Raw genomic sequence first — 23,943 nt, forward strand, 5'->3', positions numbered from 1 at the left:
AACCTCTACGCGGTACAAAATCTTGAGGATTATTTTCAACCACATCATCATTGCCTTCACTTGATCTCTGGGTTTGTTCATTTGAATAACCTGGGAAAATAACTAGTGAAACAACATTTCTTTGAGGTGCCGACGTGTTATAAAACCCATGTGGGTGAGGGAAAACATTGATCAGTTCTGTAAAACTTTGGATGTTGTTCCAAAATGGAGTTCGATAATCCTCATCATCATGTGCACCAGATGGACCCATATTTTCAAATGTACCTGATGGTCCTGCATTGTATAGCCCACTAGATGACCCTACATTTTCGAAACCACCCGATGGCCCTGCATGGGCATGCCAACCAGAAGACCTTGGAACATATCATAAAGATGACACTGATGTGTATCATTAGCAGGAGTACTGAAATGTTGTGGAATATCATGTTGTCCAGCAGTAAATACATTGTGTGGATATGGATGAAAACCAATCCCACTGGTTATAGAAGATATAATGCGAACAATTATGCGCTCATACCATGGAAAGTAGTCATCATCTGTTTGCCTAGATCTTCCATGAAATTCACTTTGGACAACATACCGCATCCTTCTGTTCCAAAAAGTAATGGCATTTTCATGATATTCCCTCTAGTCTGTGTTGCGATGACCTATTCTGGTGATGTTGTGGAGGTCATCATTGTCAACTGCAGGTCTTGGAATAGGTTGATGCATTTCAAATTGCCTCAACACTCGATTCGGACGATGCATCTCTACAATTTCAAAGCAGATCACGGGACAAACACATCGCCAAATATTAGTATAGTATGAATCTATTATTGTCCTGACATCTGGATCGTTTCTCTCGTACACTATCCAGTTAAACTGCAAAATTAAAATAAAAATCTTAATTAAAATTTTTTATAAAGAATTTTATTGTTGCATTGTTTATATATTTTAGTATTATACCTCATCATGATTCATACGATCAAAATAATCCCTTATAATTCGAAGAGTGTGTGTCGGTGCATGAGTATAAATAAAAACATTGTTCCACCTACAATAAAGAAAATAATTAAAAATCGAGTAAAATAATCAGAGTTCATATTATGACAATAAATTTTTTACCGTGCACCATAGGAAGAAAATGGCATAATTTCATCATCAGAGTTCGGGGCCACGACAAGAGATAAGCCAGTCCGATCAGGATTAACACATTTAATCCTGCTCCATGCCCATATCTATCATTATTAAAAAAATATAATTCAATAAATATTAATTTAGTCTCAGTTAAATAAAATTAAATTATACCTGTAAAATATGTAAAGACCCAGATATTATTGATTTTCCTATACGTGTTGTATTGCACAACTCACGGTATAGGAATGCTAAAACTGCACCTCCCCATCTGTAAGATTTTATTCGATCAATATTCCGGAGCAGTTGTAAAAAAATCAATCTAGTCGATCCTCCTTGATAATCGGGTAGCATTATTACTCCGATAATCATCAATGCTACGCATCGACTATATTTTACAACATCAACCTCAAAGCTATTATCTTCAATATGTGTGGAGATGCAGTGTTCGTATAAAGCGGTCATCGACAAGTGATCACCTTTGAAATGTGAGGCTAATGGCGTAAATCCCAATAAATTGAGACATATGTGTTGTCATTCTCCCACTTTGTGCGAAGCATCTACACCAGATACAGGCTCAGCATCAATTGGTAAACCCAAAATAATTGAAACATCTTGCAATGTGATAGTCGCCTCACTGTATCTAAAATGAAATGTGTGAGTTTCACGTCTCCATCGTTCGACCAGAGCAGTAATCAAATGATTATCATAAACACGAAATCCACATTGCAGAACACCTAAAAATCCCATACGGTGTAAATATGCTTTAACACGGCTATGCAAGCCATTCTCCAGATACAATTTCCAAATCAAGTTGTCTGATCGTTTGGCTCGAACAATTTCATCGATATTTTGCGAAGAAACTACTGATTATATATGTGATGCTTGCAAATACAACACGCTGGGATCTTCTATTGTCAACATTCTGAAAAAAATCGACAATCATTAATCAACAAAAAAATTATATAATAAACAATTGATACAAATTTTTTAAAAATTATTATATACTTATCAAGTTACGTACCTAAAATGATTCCCAAAGCTTCGCAGCCAATCAAACAAAGAAGAAGAAAAAATAATTCCGAAAGCTACGCAACCAACCAAACAAAAAAGAGAAAAAAAAAAAAGCTTCTCAAACTTTCGCAACCTCCGCATACAACAAAAAAAAAAAAAGAAAAAGGAATACAATAAGGCAAACAACAAAAAAAACCAAGTGAAAGAATGAAGTTCTGCGAGTAAAAAAAAAATTAAGTGAGAATATATATATATATAATAAAAATATGCATCATGGATCTGCAAAATAATGCAGGTTCGTGATACAAAATGCATCACGAACATGCAAATTAATGCGTCTGTGATGCATGAACCAAGCAGCGGAGGACGCATGGCAGCGTCCGCTGCTGCAAGAAGCGGACCCTGCTAAACTGCCAACGAAGTTTTAAAGTAGTTTTAAAATTTCCCGTGCATGCATTATTTGTGCAACTAAAGAAAAATGTATTTTTTAAAAAAAATGTTTTTTTTTATTATACTCAAATTTCATTTTCCTGATAACACTCCTATTTTCTTCAACACACACACTCTCTCTCTCACACACACACATCTATAACTATATATTAAAAGTGAGCATGCTAAATCGACATTTGGTACGATGACATGACTTTGTTTGTTTGTTTTTATTTTTTTTATGGTACGATGACATGGCTTTTTTTTCTTCTTTTTTCCCATTTTACTATTTTATTTTTTCCTTTTTTAATAGCAAATCCTAAAAAATTCCAAAATGCCTCGGATCAATTTTTATAATTTAAGATACAAATTTTTTTCCAAAATATCAAATATTGTATAAGTACGCAACGCGTGCATTGGTGCACTAGTATAGATAATACACACACCCTTCAAATCTTTTAATTTATTTCCAATGTGCCATAAAATGTTTTCTAAAGAAATGTTTTTCAATCAAAATATATTTTTCAAAGTCCATAAATTATTATTTTAAAATAATATCCTTTTATGGATATAATTCTTTATAAGCTTAGAAGCATGTAGCTAAATTAGTGTTCATAACAATTATTCTGGTCGTTGGTCTCCGCGGCATGTTGGTAGTGTGGCAACATATATATGCACTAGCACCAATCACTGATAAATGAAAAAAAAAATAAAGAAAATAAAGAAAGGGGGATCATAAAATTGCTGACACCAATTTCTCATGAAATATATGTTATAGAACAAAATAAAGCTAGATATTTTACGGTAGAAAATTTGATATATCTTTGAGAATAAAAATAATGTCCTTATCACTTCATTAAAATATATATATATATATATTAAAAAAATTTCCAATATTTTATTTTAAAAAAAACATCCAAACTCGTACACGGCTACATATTGAGAAATTTCTCCCAAAATGCAGGTGTCATCTTTTTATAGTAACCAATTACGGTCAATACAAGTAATCTGAAAATTGAATTTTCAAACGCCAATTAATGCTCGCTTATATATATGTATTCGGGAATTAATTAGTGGAATCATACCATATATTGAAAATATAAAGTACGTCCAATCCACAATGGCAAGAATTCTAGCCAATAATACAAATGCAAATGAAATTGGTCTCTTGTTCGAGAGTTCAGGGTTCATTATGATGCTAGGCTTCATGGTTGTTATGTCCATTTCAATCATGTCTTTACTCATCTTTGGTTGCGCCGACCACGGCTCTGGCACACCACGTCGTAAAAGACGTGGAAGGTACTGGGGCGGCGGAGCCGGAGCCGGAGCTGGAGCTGGAGCCGGAGGTGCAGCGTGGAGTGGGGACGGAGGTGGAGGCGTAGGTGGAGGTTGTGGTGGCGGAGGTGGTGGTGGAGGTGGAGGTTGTGGTGGTGGTGGTGGAGGTGGTGGTGGTGGTGGTGGGGTATGTTAGGTTTGTAATATTTGTAAGTTAGAGTTGTATGATATATGAATAAGTTTGAATGTTTTGTTATCAATTATTATCAATATTATCCGTTGTTTTCTTTGCATTAAATTAAAAATTTAGGAATTACAAGAATTCCATGTCGTTTTCTAACTAGAAATCCTCCACACGACACTTTACTCATGAATATTAGGTTAAATTTTATAAAGATTTTATTTTATATATTATTCTAAAATTTCATAAATTTTAACTGCGTGATTAAGCCTCCACCTACCAATTTCTGTGAATTTTATAAATTCCTCTGAATCAAAATTCAAAACCTATCATTTTAAATATAATAAAAATATCATTTGTATTTTCTTGTTTTAGCACATATTACTTTTCACAAAAATAGCAATGAAATTAAACTAGGGGTGTTTAGGTCTGTTCGGCTTGGTTTTATGTAATTTATTTTGGTTTTTTCGATTTTTGAAATATATATTTCGATATTTGAATCGTTTTTTTATTATTTCAGCTCGGTTACGTTCCATTTAACAACTCATTTATTTTAATTTTGACAATTATTTAACTAGTAATTAATAAAAATATTTTAAAAATATAATATATTATCTTAGATATTTTTTTAGTAAAACTTTTAAATATAAAAATTAAATGAATTAAATAACCAATAATCAATTGAATTTCCATGACGTACATATTACTACAGATTTTTTATTGATAGTACAAGCAGTCATAACCGAACAGTAAGACCTTGGATAAGTTGGTGCTTGTGCCTTCAAAATCAGATCTCTTTTACAAGCACCAGTTATTTCTGACATCGTTCATGAGCCTAGACTGACAAATAAAGTTGCTCATAAAGTTGCACATCATCCCCTTCATCTTTTGTTTGGTTGAACGGTGAATTTGCATTTTGATTGATCGATGAATTTTTATTTTGGTTGGTTGAGCATGTAATTAACGATTTATGTTAATAAAATTACAAGCTTTCTCTAAAAATATATCATAATGATTTTTAATTTCTTAAATTAAATAACATCTAATGAAATATATAATCTAAAAAAATATATAAAAAAATATTAATTTAATAAAATTTCAATTTTTTCCATTATATATAATTCAAAATTAAACCACATAAACTTTGCTTTAAATTTTAGATTCGATTTAAAAAATCGGGTTTTTATTCGGTTGACGTTGAATATTTTTGATTTAGATTCAAGTTCTTTTCAACTTTATTGGCTATGTTTGGTACGGATAATGAAATATATAATAAATAGATAAGTAATGTATTGTGATAAAAAAAAAAATAAAAAATGATAATAAATATATTATTTGATTTGATTGATAGATTATAGTTGATTTGATTTGATTGATTAAATTTTATATAAAAATGGTAAATTACAATTTTATCCTATTAACAATAAATAAAATAAAAATAATATTATTTATAAGAGGTAATATTGTAATTTAAATTAAATGATTTGATTGATGTAAGATAAGTAATTAATGATTTGATTGATGTAAAATTATAATTAATAGATAAATAAATAATACGATGAGAAGAACAAATGATTAGACAACATAAATTTATTTATACAAAAATTATTAATAATTCAACCAAACACAACGATTCGTTTTAACTTGTCGGATGAAAAATATTTTTAAAACAAATATTGTGTCTTTTAATGGACGCTAATTTCAATAATTGAAGCAAGAAATCATAGTCTGCTCCTCCTCATTGGAAGTCAAGCAGTCGAGTAAGTGCCCAATCAATAACCATCAAGTTACAGAGCTATATTTCCACAAAAAAGTTCGCAGAGCTATGGTTGAAGTTGACGGAGAAGAAGACTACACCATTCCGTTGCTCACAGATGCTTCATCTTCGTCTTCAGATTCTCGCAATTCCGTAAAAAGAACAGGTCTGTTGAATCCCGTTTTCTTCTGTCAAAATCTGATCTTTGCATCATAAAGTTGTGAGATACTGCCCTTTAATGGATAAAGTTTAGTTGGTTATTCTTGAAGCTAGATGGAATTGGTCTTTATGATTATAGTTCATCTTGAAATTGCTTTTCATAATTTATTGATGCCAAAATATGATAATTATCGTCGGTAAATTCTTGGATACTGATCGTTAATGGGTAAAAGCTTAATGGCAAATTCTTGAACTCTTTTATGACCCTTTTCGCCTTTTCTTGATGAAGGAACTGATTTTTTTGGAATCTTGAAAGGACTGAAGTTTTAGGTTCTATTTTTCTCATTGTTGGTTGTGTGATTTGAATGTGAAGGGACTGTATGGACGGCGATTGCCCATATAATTACTGGAGTCATAGGCTCGGGGGTGCTGTCTTTGGCATGGAGTGTGGCTCAGCTTGGGTGGATAGCTGGACCTGTGTGCATGGTTGTGTTTGGAGTAATCACAATTATTTCTTCAAATCTTCTGTGTGACTGTTACAGATATCCTGATCCTGTAGTGGGACATATCAGAAACAGGTCCTATGCCGAAGCCGTGAGGTCTTATCTCGGTAATATACACGCATTACTTCTTCCCTAAATTGGTTATCATTATGAGAAGCATTTTGTGTTGAAAGGTGTTTGCAGTCCAAGTCTTTTGTCTGAGAAGTGTTATTGACTTCATGAATGTGTAGGTAGATAAAGGAGGATAATGTGATTAGTTGACTGAAAGAGATTGAAGATTGATGGTTGATACGGTCTTGTGTGAGAACTTGAGCTGTGAGATCTCGAATAGATAAAATCTGAAATTTCAACTCTACGACGAAGTGAAATCCATTTAGATGAATCAAGGAGAGAGTTTTAAGGATTTCTATTATCGTGTTGATGTTCAGCTTCTCTTGACTCCCGCCATATTTTATGAGATGAAATCTAAAGAAGCCGTTAGTTAAACATCTTTCATATGAGATGGAATAAGTTTTTTAAGAGTTATAATTTTGACAGGAGAGAAGAGTATGTGGGTGGCTGGAATATTTCTTCAAGAAAGCTGCTATGGATATGGGATTGCTTACACCATAACTTCAGCCATCAGCATGAGGTCTTAATTTTCATTCTTCTGGTTCTACTCTGGATATAAACTCCATGATTGGTATGAGTTGCGATGAGATAATGCTATTCAGAATTGTCTTGAAATAAGTTGGTGACGACATTTCTTAATTTTTCTAAACACAAGTTGTGGCAGTAAGCACAGATTGCCAGCACTTGCTCTTATCCAGGTCGGAAAACTTCTTCAGAAACAGAAAATTGGATTTTTCATCCGTCTTTCAAGCAACACAAGATTGCTCAATTGTAATACAAGTTTTTTCACTTGTTGCTTGTGTAAAATCATGAGCCCACTCCTAATATGAGCAAGCATCAGGACTGGGAACTAGATCTTAAACTTTTAAGTGTATCTAATAGTTCTGTAGTTTCTTTTAGAATACAAGTTCGAACCAAGAAAAATCTTGATGAATATTACAACTTATTACTGCACCAGTAAAAAACTTTCAAGAATTATTAGTTTCATTATTTATGATACCTGGCAGTGACCTATCAATCTGAACCATGAAGCAAACTTGCCCTTGAAAAACTTGTGTACATTTCATAGTATATATATAGTAGCCGTGATCTGTATTGATATTTTGGTTGTTTAGGGCAATTCTGAAATCAAACTGTTTTCACAAGGAAGGGCACGATGCACCATGTGATTTTGAAGATAGTTTTTTTATGCTGCTCTTTGGAGCTGTTCAGGTAGTGTTCTCTCAGATACCTGACTTCCACAACATGGAGTGGCTGTCAATAATTGCAGCTATTATGTCCTTTGCTTATACCTTCATTGGACTGGCTCTTGGGTTTGCAAAAGTAGTAGGTACGGTTCTAGTTAGTCTTGATCCTCAGTATTCATGTTTTTTTGGATATGATTCCCTTTTTTTTGTCTATAAATTATGTTAGAGGTGATAGGTGCATCATATACAACCTAAAGGTGCGCATGAGCTGATTAACACTCGAGCTATTGTTACTTGCATGTGATAATAATTTCACCGCTTGAACTCGATTTTGAGTTCATTCAAGTTTTGAATTTTGGATGGAACTCAATGCATGTCGATATTGTACTTGAATTCGAGCAAGTCTTGAAAATTTTCAACTTCAGTCGAGCTTTAATTGAGCTTGAGAAATAAAAATATGATTGAGTGGTTGAAGGACTAATTGTTCTTTAATGTTTGTGGAAATAATTGTTGTAGTTTTTTTTACAAATATTTATGTTTGTTTTAGATCATTTAAAAGTAACTAATTAAAAATTGATCAAAAAGCTTAATCTATTTAATTTATTGGGTCATGCGATGTATTAAGTTTGCCTAAATGACTAGCATCAAATGATATGAATACCATTGGTAGATCCTCTTTATCTTGCAGCGAGGTAGATAACCATTGGCCGATGCAGGAGATGGAGAGATAAGAGGCGACCTTATCGGAGTATCCACGGATAATGTGGTTCAAAAAGTATGGCTCTCATCACAGGCAGTTGGTGACATTGCTTTCGCTTTTACCTACAACATAATTCTATTGGAAATTGAGGTCGGAAATTATCCTTGCGACAAACTTGTAAAATTATTTCATGAGTTATTTCTTGTCCATCTATGGAACTTAAAAATTGAAAATAAACTCGAAATTGAAGGATACTCTTAGAACACCTCCAGCTGAGAACAAGACGATGAAGAAGGCGTCAACTACAGCTATACTTATTACCAGTTTCTTCTTTATCTGCTGCGGTTGTTTTGGATATGCTGCTTTTGGAAACCAAGCTCCTGGGAATCTGTTGACGGGATTTGGATTTTATGAACCCTACTGGCTTGTTGACCTTGCTAATGCGTGCATCGTTCTTCATCTTGTAGGAGGGTATCAGGTAGATCCCATTGGTCAATGCATCAGGCATATATATTGCAATTTAAAGTTTGAAATCTTTGAATGCATTCTTGTTTGGATCGATCTGTTCCGTACATAGAACAAAACCTACGTAAAAGATAATGTCACCCTGCATTTTACAAGTTCCCTAGCTTACCGTTTCATTACAATGCATCAGATTACTCGATGTTAAGAAACTATTACTGACGTCCAAAAGTATATTTTAACTGAACTTCATCCCTTGGCAACTCTGCAAGTTTTTCAATGTGAAATTAGTTAAAACTCTTGAAAAATAATCTTAGTTAACAGCACGTTTATTATCTTGAATCTTGACATATATCTACTTGTGCTTTCTGATAGATATACAGCCAGCCATTGTTTGCACTATTCGAAAGATGGATAGCAAGAAAATATCCAGAAAATGGATTTGTGAACGACGAGTACAGCATAAAACTCCCATTACTTCCCACTTTCAAGCTAAATCTTCTTCGTTTGTGCTTTAGAACTGTCTACGTTGCATCTACAACCGGACTTGCTATGCTCTTTCCTTACTTCAACCAAGTTTTAGGAGTTCTTGGGGCCTTGAATTTTTGGCCGTTGGCCATATATTTCCCCGTACAGATGTATCTTGCGCAGAACAAGATAAGAGCCTGGACCGGAGTGTGGATAGTTCTTCAAGTTTTCAAGATATTCTGCTTGCTTTTCACTGTTCTATCTTTCATTGGGTCGTTAGAGGGACTAATAAGCAACAAACTGAGTTAGGATTAATCAATCCGCTGAGTGCTTCTTTTGACCGATTTTCTTTGGTTGAATGCTAACAATCCTAAAGCCTGGATTGATATTCGTCTGTTGCATGAATGTATCTGAATCATATTGGATAGACACCTATTCCAATAATGGCTACATAGTTATATCCTTAGACTGAGAACACAGACACAGAAAATCAACATGAATACTCCGTCTCTCTCAACTATACAATTTTTTTTTAAAACACACAGCTTAAGAAAAAATCTTTGTAAAAACCAGTTTATATACGAACTTTCTATTTTCTTCTTATTTAATTCATTTTTTAAGACTTCGTAAATAATGATATATAATTATATATTAGTAAAGTAAAATAGTTAAAAAAAAGATATATATTGCTAAATATGCTACAAGCTTATATATAATTTGTTGTTGACAAAAGAGTAAAGTCACTTATATCATTGAAATTGAGATGGTAGTATTTTATAATTTTCAGACGACTCTATGAATGAACCACCAAAATTTACGTATATTTAAATATTTTCACATTTTCAAATTTTAATAATTATAAAGTCTATATCTTTTATAGAGGGTTGCATTGCACGCGACTACTATTGTCAAGAAAAACTTATAATCATTTTTCGAAAGTAATCTCAAACGTTGTCTAATTTTTTTTATCCGAAAAAATTATTATTATTTTTCTTTAGAAAGAAAAAGAAATATATTTTTCATTATGGTTTATCCTTGAAAATTCCACGTGGCACAACCTCCCAAAGTCCCGTCCATAAACCCTGTTTCTCATAGGAATTATTCTATGCTATTTTTGGAGTATTTCAATATTTTTATTCTATGATCAAATGTCAATCATTGAATTATCAACACATATCAATTTGCATAAAATTATAAGAGTCTTATATGATCTAAATTTAGGGGTGTTCATCGGTCGGTTCGATCCGGTTTTCGGTTTTTATTTCGGTTTTTCCGGTTTTCGGTTTTAGAAATCTATAATCCGATATCCGAACCGTTTTAATTCGGTTCGGTTCGGTTTTTTACTAAATCGGTTTGGTTATTTCGGTCGGTTATTTCGATTTTGATATAATTATTTTAATTAATATTATAAATATATTTTAAAATATAATATATTATCTTTTAAATGATTTTTTTGTAAAATATTTAAATTCAAAGTCTAAATGACTTAAATAAACAACAATCAACTAAAAATTATTTAAAATGATTCTTTATTTATTAAGTATCATCTCATAAAATATATAATATAAACAATTATATAAATAAAATTATTAATTTAATAAAATTTTGGTTTTTTCGGTCGGTTCGGTTTTGAGATACATAATCCGAAACCGAACCAAATAAATTTTGGTTTTAACATTTATATCCGAATTTCAAATTTTGGTTTTCGGTTCGGTTCGATGTTTGGTTTTTTCGGTTTGAATTTTCGATTTTTTCGGTTTTATCAGAAGTTTGAACGCCCATAAATCTAATAATATTAAAATAGGACAAGTGATTTAATGATATCGAAGAAAACCTTTCTTATGGATGAAGATTTCCTTTTGTCCGAAAAATATTCCCCTCTCTCTCGCTCTCGCCGGTGATTTGTGCTGCTGCGTTTGCCCTCAATTAAACCCTAATTCTCCCAATCTCGTGACCAAACCCTAATTGGCTTTTTACTTGGCGTGTATGGATGGAATCGGTTATGTACGGAAATACGCTTACCAATCGTAAGATCAAGTGGAGAAGAAGCCTCGTCTTGCTAGCTCTCTGAGAATCTTTCGTTGGCTTAATCGAAGAGGTTTTTACAGTATAATCTAAATGGTGCGTTTCTTTCTTTACTTCATCTCTCTTAATTGAAAATTAAAAATTCGTATGAAATTTACAGTATCGAGAATTTTTTTATAGCAAAACTTTCATTGTGTAGTTTTGGTGAATTCTCTGTTACTTACTGGCATGTGTTGTTGATTTAATGGGGATTTTTTTTAAAAAAAACCTCATGTTTTCCTGAAGCCTTTTTTTTTCCTTCCCAATTACGTGTGCAGGTGTTGTTACATGGGTCTCTTTGGTGTTGTTACACGTTCATTTTTTGCACGAAGCATCAATAACACATTGTATGTATTTACAGGGCAGCAGAGAAGGAAGAGGCAGGCCTCATAGAGATTACCCTACTAGATCAGAAGAGAAAATCAGTCATGGCCGGGGAACCAATCCCCCATCAAGGCACCTCTGGGTCGGAAATCTTTCACATAACTTAAATGAGAGCTCCTTAGTCCATCACTTTTTACAGTTTGGAAAATTAGAAAGTGTTGCGTTTCAACCTGGCCGGAGCTATGCTTTTATAAACTATAGAAATGACGAGGATGCTTTTGCTGCTATTAAAGTGCTTCAAGATTACGTTGTTGAGGGCAATCCGCTTAGGATTGAGTTTGCTAAGGCGGTTAGTTTTGTCGATCTTTGTCTGGCTTTCTTATGGTACCCTGTTGATGTCATTTATGTACATGTGTACATTTTTTATCAGTTCTAATCTATGGGTGTAACATTTAGTTAATGGCTATACACCGACGGAGAACATCATAACCATACTGTGGACACATGCTCATTGTGCCTTCAAATCCTTCGCTTCATTCATTTATCAAACATCATCCATAGGAACGATGCCCATTCTCTAGTCTAACACTGCAAAAGAAAAAAACCAGCGTGTGCAATTGAACATAACATCTTTTGATTCACTCTTCGATCCAATGAATGGCTGCCATACCTCATTTTGGCCATATAGTTTTCCAACTAGAACGAAATTACACCTACCTCTTGAACAAAGTCAGGTTGTTTATGTTGGAATTTCTCATCTCTATGTGCCCATGCTCTAAGTTGTACATATCAGTCATGAAACATTTATCGACATTCTAGGTTGTCATTTTACTCGCATCTTCTAAGAAAGCTTGACATCTTCAAACTTGTGGAAAGGTCTTTGAAGTCGCCCCACTCATAACTCGATAACATGTTCTTTAGTTGTCATTGTTATAAGATTGAGAATCAAGTATTTTCATTTGGGAATCTCCGTTATTGAGAGAGACTTCACTATGTAATCAAACGCAGGGCATGTCGTTGAATGGGAACACATTCCATGATCTGTTAGACAACAGTCTTATAATCCTTGGACAAAGCAAATCCGTAAATAAGACTGAGAAACAAGAACTTTTTAAAATGGAAAACTCTATTCTTGATCATGGAATTCACTTTGTACCTCGACAAATAACTTAGAGTTTAAGGTATTCCATGATTTATCAGACAACTGCAGCCCCATATCTATATGTTCTTTTTTATAAAATGGTTTTATTCTATATATATATTTGGTTAGGGGGACCATTTGCAATGAATGTATGGAGTGTTGAGAATTCAAAGCTGTAGCGAGAGTGTTTCGTCGAAGTTTATTTACCAAGTATTTCTTTTTGTCAAATTTGATACCCTTGCAGCTGTAGGGGGCATAACTTCTTGAATAGAGACTTATCGAAAAAATACATAATCCTTTCAGCAAATTTATCAATTGATATAACACAAACGAATGGAAACCATGGAAATTGGAAATTCATGTTAGCTTCTCATGCAAATGAAGCTGTTATGTTGCATCTGGGAGTTGAAGCGAAATATACGTATCATGAACAACTTGTTGAATTGGTAACTTTATTTATTACCATCAGTCTCTATTATACCTACGCCACAATGATTTAGATTACTCAAAAGCTAGGATAGAATACTAGAATTTGTCCAAGCTACTGAATGGCTCAAGACACTCGGCCCATACCTCCAAGATCGGAACGCGATTGGATGTGTCAGGTCAAGTTGGTTGCCCGAAAGGCTATCTAATATCAGTGTTTTAAATGGCGGTCGAGGCGGCACCTAGGCGGTAGGCGACCCTCAACCGCTCCGCCATTGTCTAAGGCAGTCTCAGTAGGCGGTCTGAGGCTATCTGGCGGGCGAGGCGGGCAAGCAGACGGTCGAGGCGGCGGAAACGGGCGAGGAGACAGTGAATGATTTTAAAATCCCAGTCAACTATCAAAGTTAAATAATTTTAAAAACCAGTCAAAGTCTATCAATTTTAAAAAACATAGATATAATAAAAACACCTCTCATTCTCTTTTTTATTTACTTTTGGTTTCAAGTGTTTGCTACCACCTGCCTCAAACCGTCTCCAGCCGCCATTAGCCACCACCTTAATTATCTTGTTTGTTTTCATTTATATATTTTTTTAAACTTTGTTTAGATTGTATTATATTGTATAAAGCTTCTTTACGCATAAGCATTATTTAATTACATATATTTCATAAAAAATTATGACTATTTGTAATTACATTACATGATTATATATAATTATATAATTTACCTATAAAATATTGCTAAAAAAATTCAACCGCCTAGGCGGTCACTGACCGCCCCGCCACCGTCTCCCGCCATTTACAACATTGTCTGATATATTCATCTATATATGAGACGTTTTATGAAACATAAGCCAAGAAACAGGAAAATAATTTATTTTCAAGTGACAGAATGGTTGAATTTAAACCAGCCTAGGGCGGGAAAAGATAAGTAGGCTTAGAAAACATGCTGACAGTCACACACTGACAATGCAAAAAGTTGGAAAATTTTCCTACCATAGAACAACAAACAATGAGTCAATGACAGAAGCTTGAATAAGCCTTGACACCTAATCATGGAATGTCTATCACGTCATAATTTTCAAATCAACACCTCAATGTCTTGTAGGATATTACATTCCAAATGATATGGTAGGAATTCCTTTATTGTTTCTTTGCTTGTGGTTCATAAAATCCTCTTATGTAGTTGATCAGATCAGATAGCCCTTTGGGCGATCAACCTAACCTGACACTTTCAATTCTGTTCCAACCAGAAACTTGGTGGTATGATTGATTGACCTAGCTTGAAAATTCAATTATTCAGTCGTAACCTTGGGGTAACCTAACTCATTCTAGCGTAGGTAGGTATAGTGGAGACTAGTGGGAATGAATAAAGTTACTACAAGTTTTGCAAGTTCATGATATGTTTATTTAGTTCCTACTTCCAACTTCCAAATGCAACATGACATCTTATTTACATGAGAAGTTGGCAACATGAATTTCACATTCCATGGTTTCCATCCGTTGGTGTTAAATCAATTGATGAGCAACGGAGGAGAAGATATAGTTTTTCGATAATAAGATGTAGAGAGGGATCTTTCCTCTGGTATCAAATAACATCAAGTGTTAGTTCAATTTAAATTTAAGTAAAACCAAAAAATGTCAGTCTCTTTGTTATGAACTTAAGTCCATGGGGCTTAAATGGTCAAGAGGTTGATTTTGTCATGGGATGTAATATATTGAGCCAAACCCATTATGCCGTCGTGAAGAGAATTCTAGAAGGAGCTATTATGTCATGGTAATACCAGAAGTCACTTACTGAACAAGAGTTTTATGAACTTATCTGCAATCATGAGACGTCCCAATTTAATATGGCTAAAATAGTAAAGGCACATTTTGACCCATTATTATAAAATGAAATGCTTTTCTATGGCAAATCAATCAATGAATCCAAACTATACTTGTGCAGGAAGAGCCATAAGACACATTGAGAGCCACACTGTCAGATAACCTCCAATACTGCTTTGTCTTTTGAGAGTTCTGCTTAAGAATTAAGAATTTTTTTATAATTAATAATCTTATGTAATCAGGTAGAATTTTGCGTATTTACCAAAGTAAACCTTGGTTGTTTGGTGAAGTCTAACCAGGGAGGCCAAGGCTGTTATTTTTCCTTGCCAAAGATTTCCCCAAGGGGAAAGAAAAACAAAAAAAAAAAACTACGGCAAAGATAATTCACCAGAATGATCTCAATTTGTTGTAGACTATTGGTTTTCAATTCCCATATTCAAAGTATAACAATTGCAAGAGTGGATAAAATATTAAAAGGAAGAATGGATAAGAATCTAGTCGGCATTCTTGAAGTTGGGTTGACTTTGTGGTCACATATATGATTCTTGGTTTTGTATATTATGGACAAATGCCATTTATGGTAGCTTTTTCAAACATTTTGCGAATGTGAATGTGAAATGTGATGCTTTTAGCTGTGAGAACTAACTGATCCTGGAGTTATGGAGGATTAGAACACAATTTGATGCGAGTAGGTTTTGAAGCAATAAGTTGGATGCTTTATGCTAGGTGTTATCTTGGCATTATCAAACAATCCATTCACTACAAGATCTTGCTTTCACCACCTTCTAACATAAACATAGATTTCTTTAAAGTTTCTTTAACAATCTTTTAAAAAAAATAGTGTTCTTAAAATATTGGGAAATGGTTTTTTTTTTTTTTAAGAAACCAAATTTGTTATATCAGTAAATGTACAATGGAAGGATGATAATCTGTCAGATCAAAATTTCTAAACTATAGGTTGAAAGCGTTGGACATTATGTAGTTTGGCACAAACAGCTTGCCAATTGATACTAGTTCTAATATAGGTTGCCATCCATTCAATAATGAATTATATGGAGTCTTTTTGAGGACCCCATTCAGTATGAGGAAAGTGCAACGATATTCTCTCGCATCTGAGATATGTGTCTTCCCCATTATAGTCATGGAACAGCAAGAGTAGTACACGTTACACATCATCGAATGCCAATTGTCAACTCATGCAAGTAGACCAAGAAAGTTGGAAAGCATACATTCACCTGTAGAAACAGAAGAACCTGTGAATAAATTTTCTAGGTTTCCCATCCTCCTCTCTAAAGTGGTACTGTTACTACCAACACTTTTACTCATTTTGTACGATCACAGGATGGCATCACAATTCCAGCAAATAAATCATCCACCATCCACTATCAAATCCACCACACAGATTCCAGCTAACATTGTACCATGGCACCATTTCTTTTCGATGACAAACATTTAGTTTAAACATATAATGTGCATCTGTATCATGAAATGCCGATTGAAGCAAAAATTTGACAATCATTACCGTCAGTTCTCCGTCACACCAGAGCAAAAACTTTCAATGACCCATTAACCATCTCCAGTATATCTAACTGATAGATCCCAAGTTTTATACTTGTTAGCTGTCACGACTCTATATCTATTGAAGGCCATCACTTAAAAGAACATGGAGATTTTAGACAACAAATAGATGCATCCAATGATCATAAGCTGAAGCTTAAGTACAATGTAGTAACACCACTCTTCGGTCATGAAGAACAACTCTCCAATTTTAGAATCAAGTTCTCAAATCTCACCATTCATCAAACAGTAGACATGATGAATTTCCTATTTATTCAGCAAACTCGCCTTAAATGACATTGTTTTTCTTAAAAATGCAATAAGCATCCAGTCCAGCTCATTACTTCAAAATCTATCTGCATTAAATTTCATTACCTTGATCCTTGATGTTTATAGCTGGTCACTTCTGTCTCAAAACTGAAGGCATCACATCTACAATATGTCTGCAACATATGATTACAATGGCGTTTTCTCGGAGAAGATTTTACTAGAGCTAATAATCTCACATTACCTTAATAAAAACACAAAAGGTTCAAGTTTGTAGGCTAGATTCACATTCATTTTTTTCCTTCTATACTTGTTTGCCTTTTCCATCTTAAATTATTATAATTTAAAATCAGTGTCCTGTTTCAAGTTGTGATCATTTTGTGTTTCTTTTTTCCCTCTCTGGGAGGAGCTATCTTGCACGAGAGAAAAAATGTTATGTTGTTTGCATCAGCTAGATTCTACCTGACAATCATCCTTTATTTTGCCATCTTGAAACCTATCGCAGTTCAATGAATCGTAGAATGTAAAATAAAAAAACCTACTTGCAAAATGGCAAAATTTATGAACAGAAAAGGATTACTTGTGTTTGACATTATGGCTGTTAGAGGGATAGCTTAGACTAGATAAAGTGACAAACTAATCTCGACAAGAGTGTTTCGTTTATAGTATAATATTTGAAATTTGTCTTTCTATCTACACCTTATTGAAGTTCCCCTAAATGTTGTAACTAGGGGTGTTCATCGGTCGGTTCGGTTTTAATTTGTCTAATTTTGGCTCAATTTTTCGGTTTCGGTTTATAAAAAAATGTAATCCGAAGTTAAACTGTTCTACTTCGGTTCGGTTTTTGTACTATAGCGGACCGGTTTATACGGTTCGGTTTGGTCGGTTTGATCATTAATAATACATAACACAATAAAAGAAAGATAAATTTCATTCAAAGTGTAATTTAAATACTCCAACACACAACTTAAAGTTATAGTCATATAGAAAAGAAACAAAAAAATAACAAACAATACAAGGACAAACATTCAACCCCACAGTCTTATATTATTTTAAAAAAAACAAAAAAAAAATTGATATGGTTATTCCGATTTTGATACAATTATTAAAATTAATAATATAAATACATTGTAAAATATAATATGTTTTTTTACATGATTTCTTAGTAAAAACTTTAAAAATAAAGTTTAAATGACTTGCATAAACAACAATCAACTAAAAATTACATAAACAACATTCAATTAATCAACTATAAATTACATAAACAACAACAATCAATAAATAAACAACAATCAACTAAAAATTATTCAAAATGATTATTCATTAACCAAATATCATCTCATAACATATATAATATAAATATAAAATAAAAATAAAATTATTAATTTAATTCAATTTCGGTTTTTTCGGTCGGTTTGATTTTGACATATATAATCCAAAACCGAACCAAATAAACTTCGATTTTAATATTTATATCCGAATTACAAAATACGGTTTTCGGTTCGGTTCGGTCTTAGATTTTTTCGGTTTCCGTTTTTTTCGGTTTTATCCGAAATATGAACACCCTTATAGATTACCACCTACAGGAAACATAGATCTTCCTCTCATCTGCTGAGCAAATTTAAATATGAACCAATGACGAAAAACTTAGAATGGGGAAACTCATGTTTTAGCTGCAAACAAAGTTGCTGCGCTGCATAGTTTACTGGACTTGGTTATAATACTCAATACACAGGAACACCGAACCAATGTTTTTAAAGCTGGATCGGACCGGCCGGTTCGACTGCGAACCGGTCACGGGTCTGGTCCGAACCTAAAAACCGTTTTCCGGTTAACTCGTTTGGAAACGGTCAAACCTGGTCAAATCGGTTGGACCGGCCTTGAACCGGTGAACCGGTTCGACCGGTTCACCTAATTTTTTTAAAACGTTTTTTTAAAAAATAATTTTTAAAAAATAAAATTAAACTTTTTAAAAAATATAATTATTTCTTATTTCCCATAAAAAAGTATTTCCTATATTTAATAGTAGAAGGAAGAAAGGATAAAGGAATGTAAATTGAGTTATTTTTCATAACCAAATCATGTTTTGATTGAAAAATTTTAGAATAATAGTTGTATTAAAAGTTTTATTATTATTGTTGTTGTTTTTATTATTATTATCATCATCAAATTTTTATCATAGGTATTAGACTATTAGTGTTTACCGTTATTTTAATTATGACTACTATTATGTGACAATTATTCTTAATATTTTATTTATTGATATCATTATCATTATATTAATTATTATTGTTCTATTTATTATTATATAAAGCTATTCTTCTTTTCTGATAAGTACTAAAAATAATATTAATATTCTTGTTGTTGTGGCAATTATTAAATGATTATCATTATCATTTTATTTATTATTTTATGTTCTTATTATTTTTAGTATTCACTATTATTATTGAAATTAATTATTATTGTTCTATTTATGGTATCGTTATTAATTATTTTAAAATTATTTTCATTGAAACATTATTTATATTTTTTGTATTATTGTTAACTATATTTAATTTAAAAATAAATGATGAATATTTATTATTAAAATATTTAATTAAAAAATAAATGGGAGAATATATATATATATATATATATATATATATATATATCTGTGTGCGCGTGCGTGCGTGCGTTCGTGCGTATGCGTGTGTGCGTGTGTGTGTGTGTGTATGTATTGTAAATAAAAAAATTGTGAGAATTGGAATGACTAAATCCAACCACAACTGTGTGAATGACTAATTTCGTTAATATGGGAATAGGTATTCCCATGAGTGCACCAAGCATACAAATTAATCCTGTAGGCACAAAGATTACACTTTGCTGATCTTGGAGCATATGAGTGCACCTCGTGGACTTCGAATAGGTGTAGGTTCGATCAATAAGCGAGAGAGATATGGGTTACAAAAGACCAATAAAATCAGAACTCAAAAATCCATTTTATTAAAATATTTGGTTATTCCTTTAAGCTATTGCAATTTCTTTGGGAACGTTGATTTTCCTTGCGTGCTGTTGTCTATACCTCATTTTTACATCAAGTTGATTATTATAATTGATATAGATGTGGCTTTATTTTGCAGGGAGTTGAAATATGGCAAAAACCTAACATTTACTGAGATCAATGTTTCTGTTTATTGCATCCTATGTTTTCGGGATTGGACTTTGTTTAAGCTTGTATATCTTTGCATGCCATGGTTCATTTCAGATATTAGTGTATGTTGGCTTTCTTGTGTGATTGGGTCCTATTTTGTTGGGAGGCGTAAATGTTGGTATTGAAATTAGAAGTATGGAAGGTCATGCCTTCAAGCATCTGTAATTTACTGCAATGTGTTTTTGAGAAGATTTTAGATTTAGCTTCTTCGTTCTGCTTCACCAATTTAACAGATCTATCTAGTTTGAATTTTATTAATAGTTTCTGGGCACTTAGTCTGCTGTCTCAGTCCGAAGTTACCCTCTACATGGTAGAACTATGCTAACATGATCCTCAAATGAGAAAATAAATATGAGATTGCAATTATGTTCAAATGCACTGTTGATTTGAACTTGATTTTTTTGGAAGCAATTGGAACTGTTTTTAAATGTGCAACATCACCATTAAGGTAAATGTTGGCTCCTTTTGCACTGAGATTGTTGGTGATCATTTCAATTTTGGCTCTAGCTGAGAATTGTGAGGCTTACCAGAGTGAAAACATTGTGTTGCACCCACTCGTCCGCACAAGTCTTTGCGGATGTGAGATAATTTTTTTCCTAATAACAGACATCGCCTTTGTTTCCTTGCAAGCTTAGCTGTTGATACTATCTCAACATTTATTCCTCAGGAAAAATCAACTGCACAACATGATGCAGACTACTCTCAGCGGCGAGAGGAATCACATCCTGTGGCAAGGGGGTCTCCATTTACTTCTAGGGACTCCAGAGCACGTTACTCTAGCCCTGAACCACCGTATCCAAACAAATCCAGGATAAATGATAAAGATGCGGAGGCCAGTGAGGTCTTATGGGTTGGGTTTCCTGCGCAGTTGAAAGTGGATGAATTCATTTTGAGGAAAGCCTTTTCACCATTTGGAGAAATTGAGAAAATAACAGCATTTCCTGGACGTACTTATGCTTTTGTTCGTTATAGAACTGTGGTGGCTGCACGCAGGGCCAAAGAAAATCTTCAGGGGAAGTTATTTGGTAATCCTCGTGTACATATTTGTTTTGCCAATAATGAATCAGGACCGCCTAACAGAGAAAGGAATTCAATTAATGCTCCACCATCCCCACGTGCTGGGTCATATGGACGCTCTGGATCTCCAGAATACCGGAGAGCAGATAGGAACTTTGGTAGTATGTCTGGAGATCATAGAATAAGTTCTCCTCCCTTCATCCGAAATGTGGGTCCTGGTAACCCTGATGGTTTAGGTTTGTCTAGGAATTCCAATTTTTGGCATGGCAGAAATGATGCTCGGGAGCAAAGGAGGTTCCCAGGGCAAGTGTCTGAGCTAGGATTACCAAGGAACATCTACGACCATCCTAACAGTCCACCAAAGGATATACGTACTAATTTCCGAGAATTCTCTCCTCAGAAATTTCCTCGACACGGCCCCTTCTATGATGATCAGTGGGATTTTCCAGAGGATGACCCAATCTCGCGCGGAACAAAGAAAGCGAAGACCAACTCATTTTCTCCCGATAATGAGTTGCCAGAGTATCCTTTCTCTGAATTGGAGAGAGTAAAAGGAGTCATTCCTCACGACATTCCTCAGTCTAGGATTCTTGATTTTGATTCCAGACAGTCTGGATATAGAACAATCCCTGACCACTTGACGAACACAGGACAACCATTACGGGAAAGGAGTGATCCTTGGAATGCATCTCTCGATAACATTCAAGGTGGTTCAGTTCCGCTGCCTCCTGATCCAAGGAGATCAATTCCTGATATACGCAGATCATCTGCCAAGGAAGTGTGGAAGTGGGAGGGAATGATAGTCAAGGGAGGAACTTCTGTCTGTCGTGCTCGCTGCTTCCCCGTTGGGAAGCAAATGGATATGGGCCTGTGAGTAGTATTGTGTCCATTATTCTTCTGTCAATAGATTTGTTGTCATATATTGATATCATTAACTCTTATATTTTCTTTTCTTTACTCTTAATATTTTTTGTTTCCTGTAAACTACTAACATATTAGTTGTGATGAACTCGAAGTTTCTTACCTAACTTTCTGAATGTGTGAAACCAACATTCATGAAAGATCGTCTTTAATCAGAACTTTGACAGGAAATAAGTAATCAACGTTCTTCTGTGCACCTTCTCATTTGATGTGACTCAATTTTCTCACAATATGATTTTCAAAGCTGCAGACCTGAATACTTGGATTGCACAGCAAGGACGAGCTTAGACATGCTTGGAAAACATTATTATCAGGCAGCCAACGCTTGGGTTGTCTTTTTTGTTCCTGCAAATGATCCCGACATTCCCTATTACAACGAATTCATGAATTATCTAGCGGAGAAACACAGAGCAGCTGTAGCAAAATTGGATGAAAGGACCACCTTGTTTCTGGTACCCCCTTCTGAATTTTCTGAAAAAGTATTAAAAGTACCTGGGAAGCTGAGCATCTCTGGTGTTGTCTTGAGGTTGGATCCCAACAATTCCGAGTATGGGTATCTTCCACAACAGGAGAAGAGAGAGAGTAATTTTACATCTTTCCAGAGCGATGAAACGTACCAGAAATCAATTGCATCTCCAAATCTGCGTTTTACAAATTATGAGAAACCTGGAATTAGAGTAGCTCCTATTTCTGGAAATACGTCTTCAGGAAACATGCCTGGAACATTTCCAGGCGCTGCTCGATTAGTGAGCGGCATACAATCAGTAAATACACGAGAACAAGATTATGTAGGGAAACCTGGGCCTGGACCAAACTGGATGCCCCATGATTTGCAGAACTCAAATCTGAGTATTAGCAACTTCCCATCACATGCATTTGATTCCTCCAGTGGTTTTGTGGGTGGCACATACACTCCAATGCCTAGAGTTATGCCTGAAGCAACTCAAAAAGAGTATACAAATGAGATTTCAGGTATACCATCAAGTGGAAATGGCAAGTTTCCGGTTCAGGAAAGACCTCCAATTCCTTCATCAATTCCAGTTTCGGGCCTCCCAGCAGAACAACTAGCTCAGATGGCATCATCTCTCCTTGGCCAACAAGGGCAACTGGGTGGTACATCAACGGCTGCAGAGTATCAACCATCAGGAAACATCAATCAATCTGGTTACTCTCACACAACGTCACAAAATCATGGATTACCAATCGAACAGATGTCTGCCGAGTATTTACAATCACAATTTAGTCAAATGCAACAGCAACAACAGCAGCCACCAAACTTCTTAGCTGCGCCTCAAAACGATGTTCAGTTACAAAATGCTGGCCAAGATGACGCAGAAACCGACCCGCAGAAGCGTTTGCAAGCCACGCTGCAGCTGGCTGCGGCTCTCCTGCAGCAAATTCAACAAGGGAAGGGAACCTGAAGTCGTAAATTGTGTAAAGGTACTTAATGGTATAGCTTTCTTGAGTACACAGGTCCTGTAATCTGCTAGTTTGTTCGGCTGTCTTGGTTGTTTACTTATGACATCTTATTATAGTCTGGATCTGTGTAGACAAACATGTATGGAACAAGTAACATGCATTCTTGTGTTCATTTTATATTTACTATACTTTCTATTTGGATGTGTTCTTTCCGGTTTTTCTTGATTGGCTAAAAAAATCCCCGGATTTGTTAGTTCTACCTATTTGGTAGATACTAGATATCCAGCTTCCATGTCTAGTTTCTCTGGTTGAATGCTGTCCCGGTTGAGTGTTTTATGGTATGGTCTGATTTCATTGCTTGCAACTTACTGTCCAACGGTAAGTGTGTACCGGCTCCATTCAAAATTAATGTTTTCATCGGAACATCGGTTTCA

General features: G+C 34.3%; 2 protein-coding genes across 2 annotated transcripts; both read left to right on the forward strand.

The window, feature by feature from the left end:
• Nucleotides 1–5,713: 5,713 nt before the first annotated feature.
• On the forward strand, nucleotides 5,714–9,833 carry LOC140887726 (probable amino acid permease 7). Its single transcript, XM_073295165.1, has 7 exons — nucleotides 5,714–5,934; nucleotides 6,301–6,537; nucleotides 6,968–7,061; nucleotides 7,657–7,871; nucleotides 8,445–8,578; nucleotides 8,679–8,906; nucleotides 9,266–9,833. The coding sequence occupies exons 1-7, from the start codon at nucleotides 5,838–5,840 to the stop codon at nucleotides 9,665–9,667; spliced, it is 1,407 nt and encodes a 468-aa protein (XP_073151266.1). The 5' UTR covers nucleotides 5,714–5,837; the 3' UTR covers nucleotides 9,668–9,833.
• A 1,382-nt stretch (nucleotides 9,834–11,215) lies between these two features.
• Nucleotides 11,216–23,704, forward strand: LOC140887185 (flowering time control protein FPA). Its single transcript, XM_073294267.1, has 4 exons — nucleotides 11,216–11,479; nucleotides 11,784–12,095; nucleotides 20,820–22,039; nucleotides 22,341–23,704. The coding sequence occupies exons 1-4, from the start codon at nucleotides 11,477–11,479 to the stop codon at nucleotides 23,509–23,511; spliced, it is 2,706 nt and encodes a 901-aa protein (XP_073150368.1). The 5' UTR covers nucleotides 11,216–11,476; the 3' UTR covers nucleotides 23,512–23,704.
• Nucleotides 23,705–23,943: the final 239 nt, after the last annotated feature.

The sequence above is a fragment of the Henckelia pumila genome, chromosome 3 (assembly GCF_033568475.1).
Source record: "Henckelia pumila isolate YLH828 chromosome 3, ASM3356847v2, whole genome shotgun sequence".
In the NCBI taxonomy this organism is placed as follows: domain Eukaryota; kingdom Viridiplantae; phylum Streptophyta; class Magnoliopsida; order Lamiales; family Gesneriaceae; genus Henckelia; species Henckelia pumila.

Excerpts from the sequence above, each read along its gene's own strand:
- LOC140887726 (XM_073295165.1), top strand. The coding sequence starts at position 5,838 with ATGGTTGAAGTTGACGGAGAAGAAGACTACACCATTCCGTTGCTCACA. Across the intron at positions 6,538-6,967 it reads AGCCGTGAGGTCTTATCTCG|GAGAGAAGAGTATGTGGGTG; the intron begins GTAATATACACG and ends TAATTTTGACAG. Across the intron at positions 8,907-9,265 it reads ATCTTGTAGGAGGGTATCAG|ATATACAGCCAGCCATTGTT; the intron begins GTAGATCCCATT and ends GCTTTCTGATAG.
- LOC140887185 (XM_073294267.1), top strand. Across the intron at positions 12,096-20,819 it reads GGATTGAGTTTGCTAAGGCG|GAAAAATCAACTGCACAACA; the intron begins GTTAGTTTTGTC and ends TTTATTCCTCAG. Across the intron at positions 22,040-22,340 it reads AAGCAAATGGATATGGGCCT|ACCTGAATACTTGGATTGCA; the intron begins GTGAGTAGTATT and ends TCAAAGCTGCAG.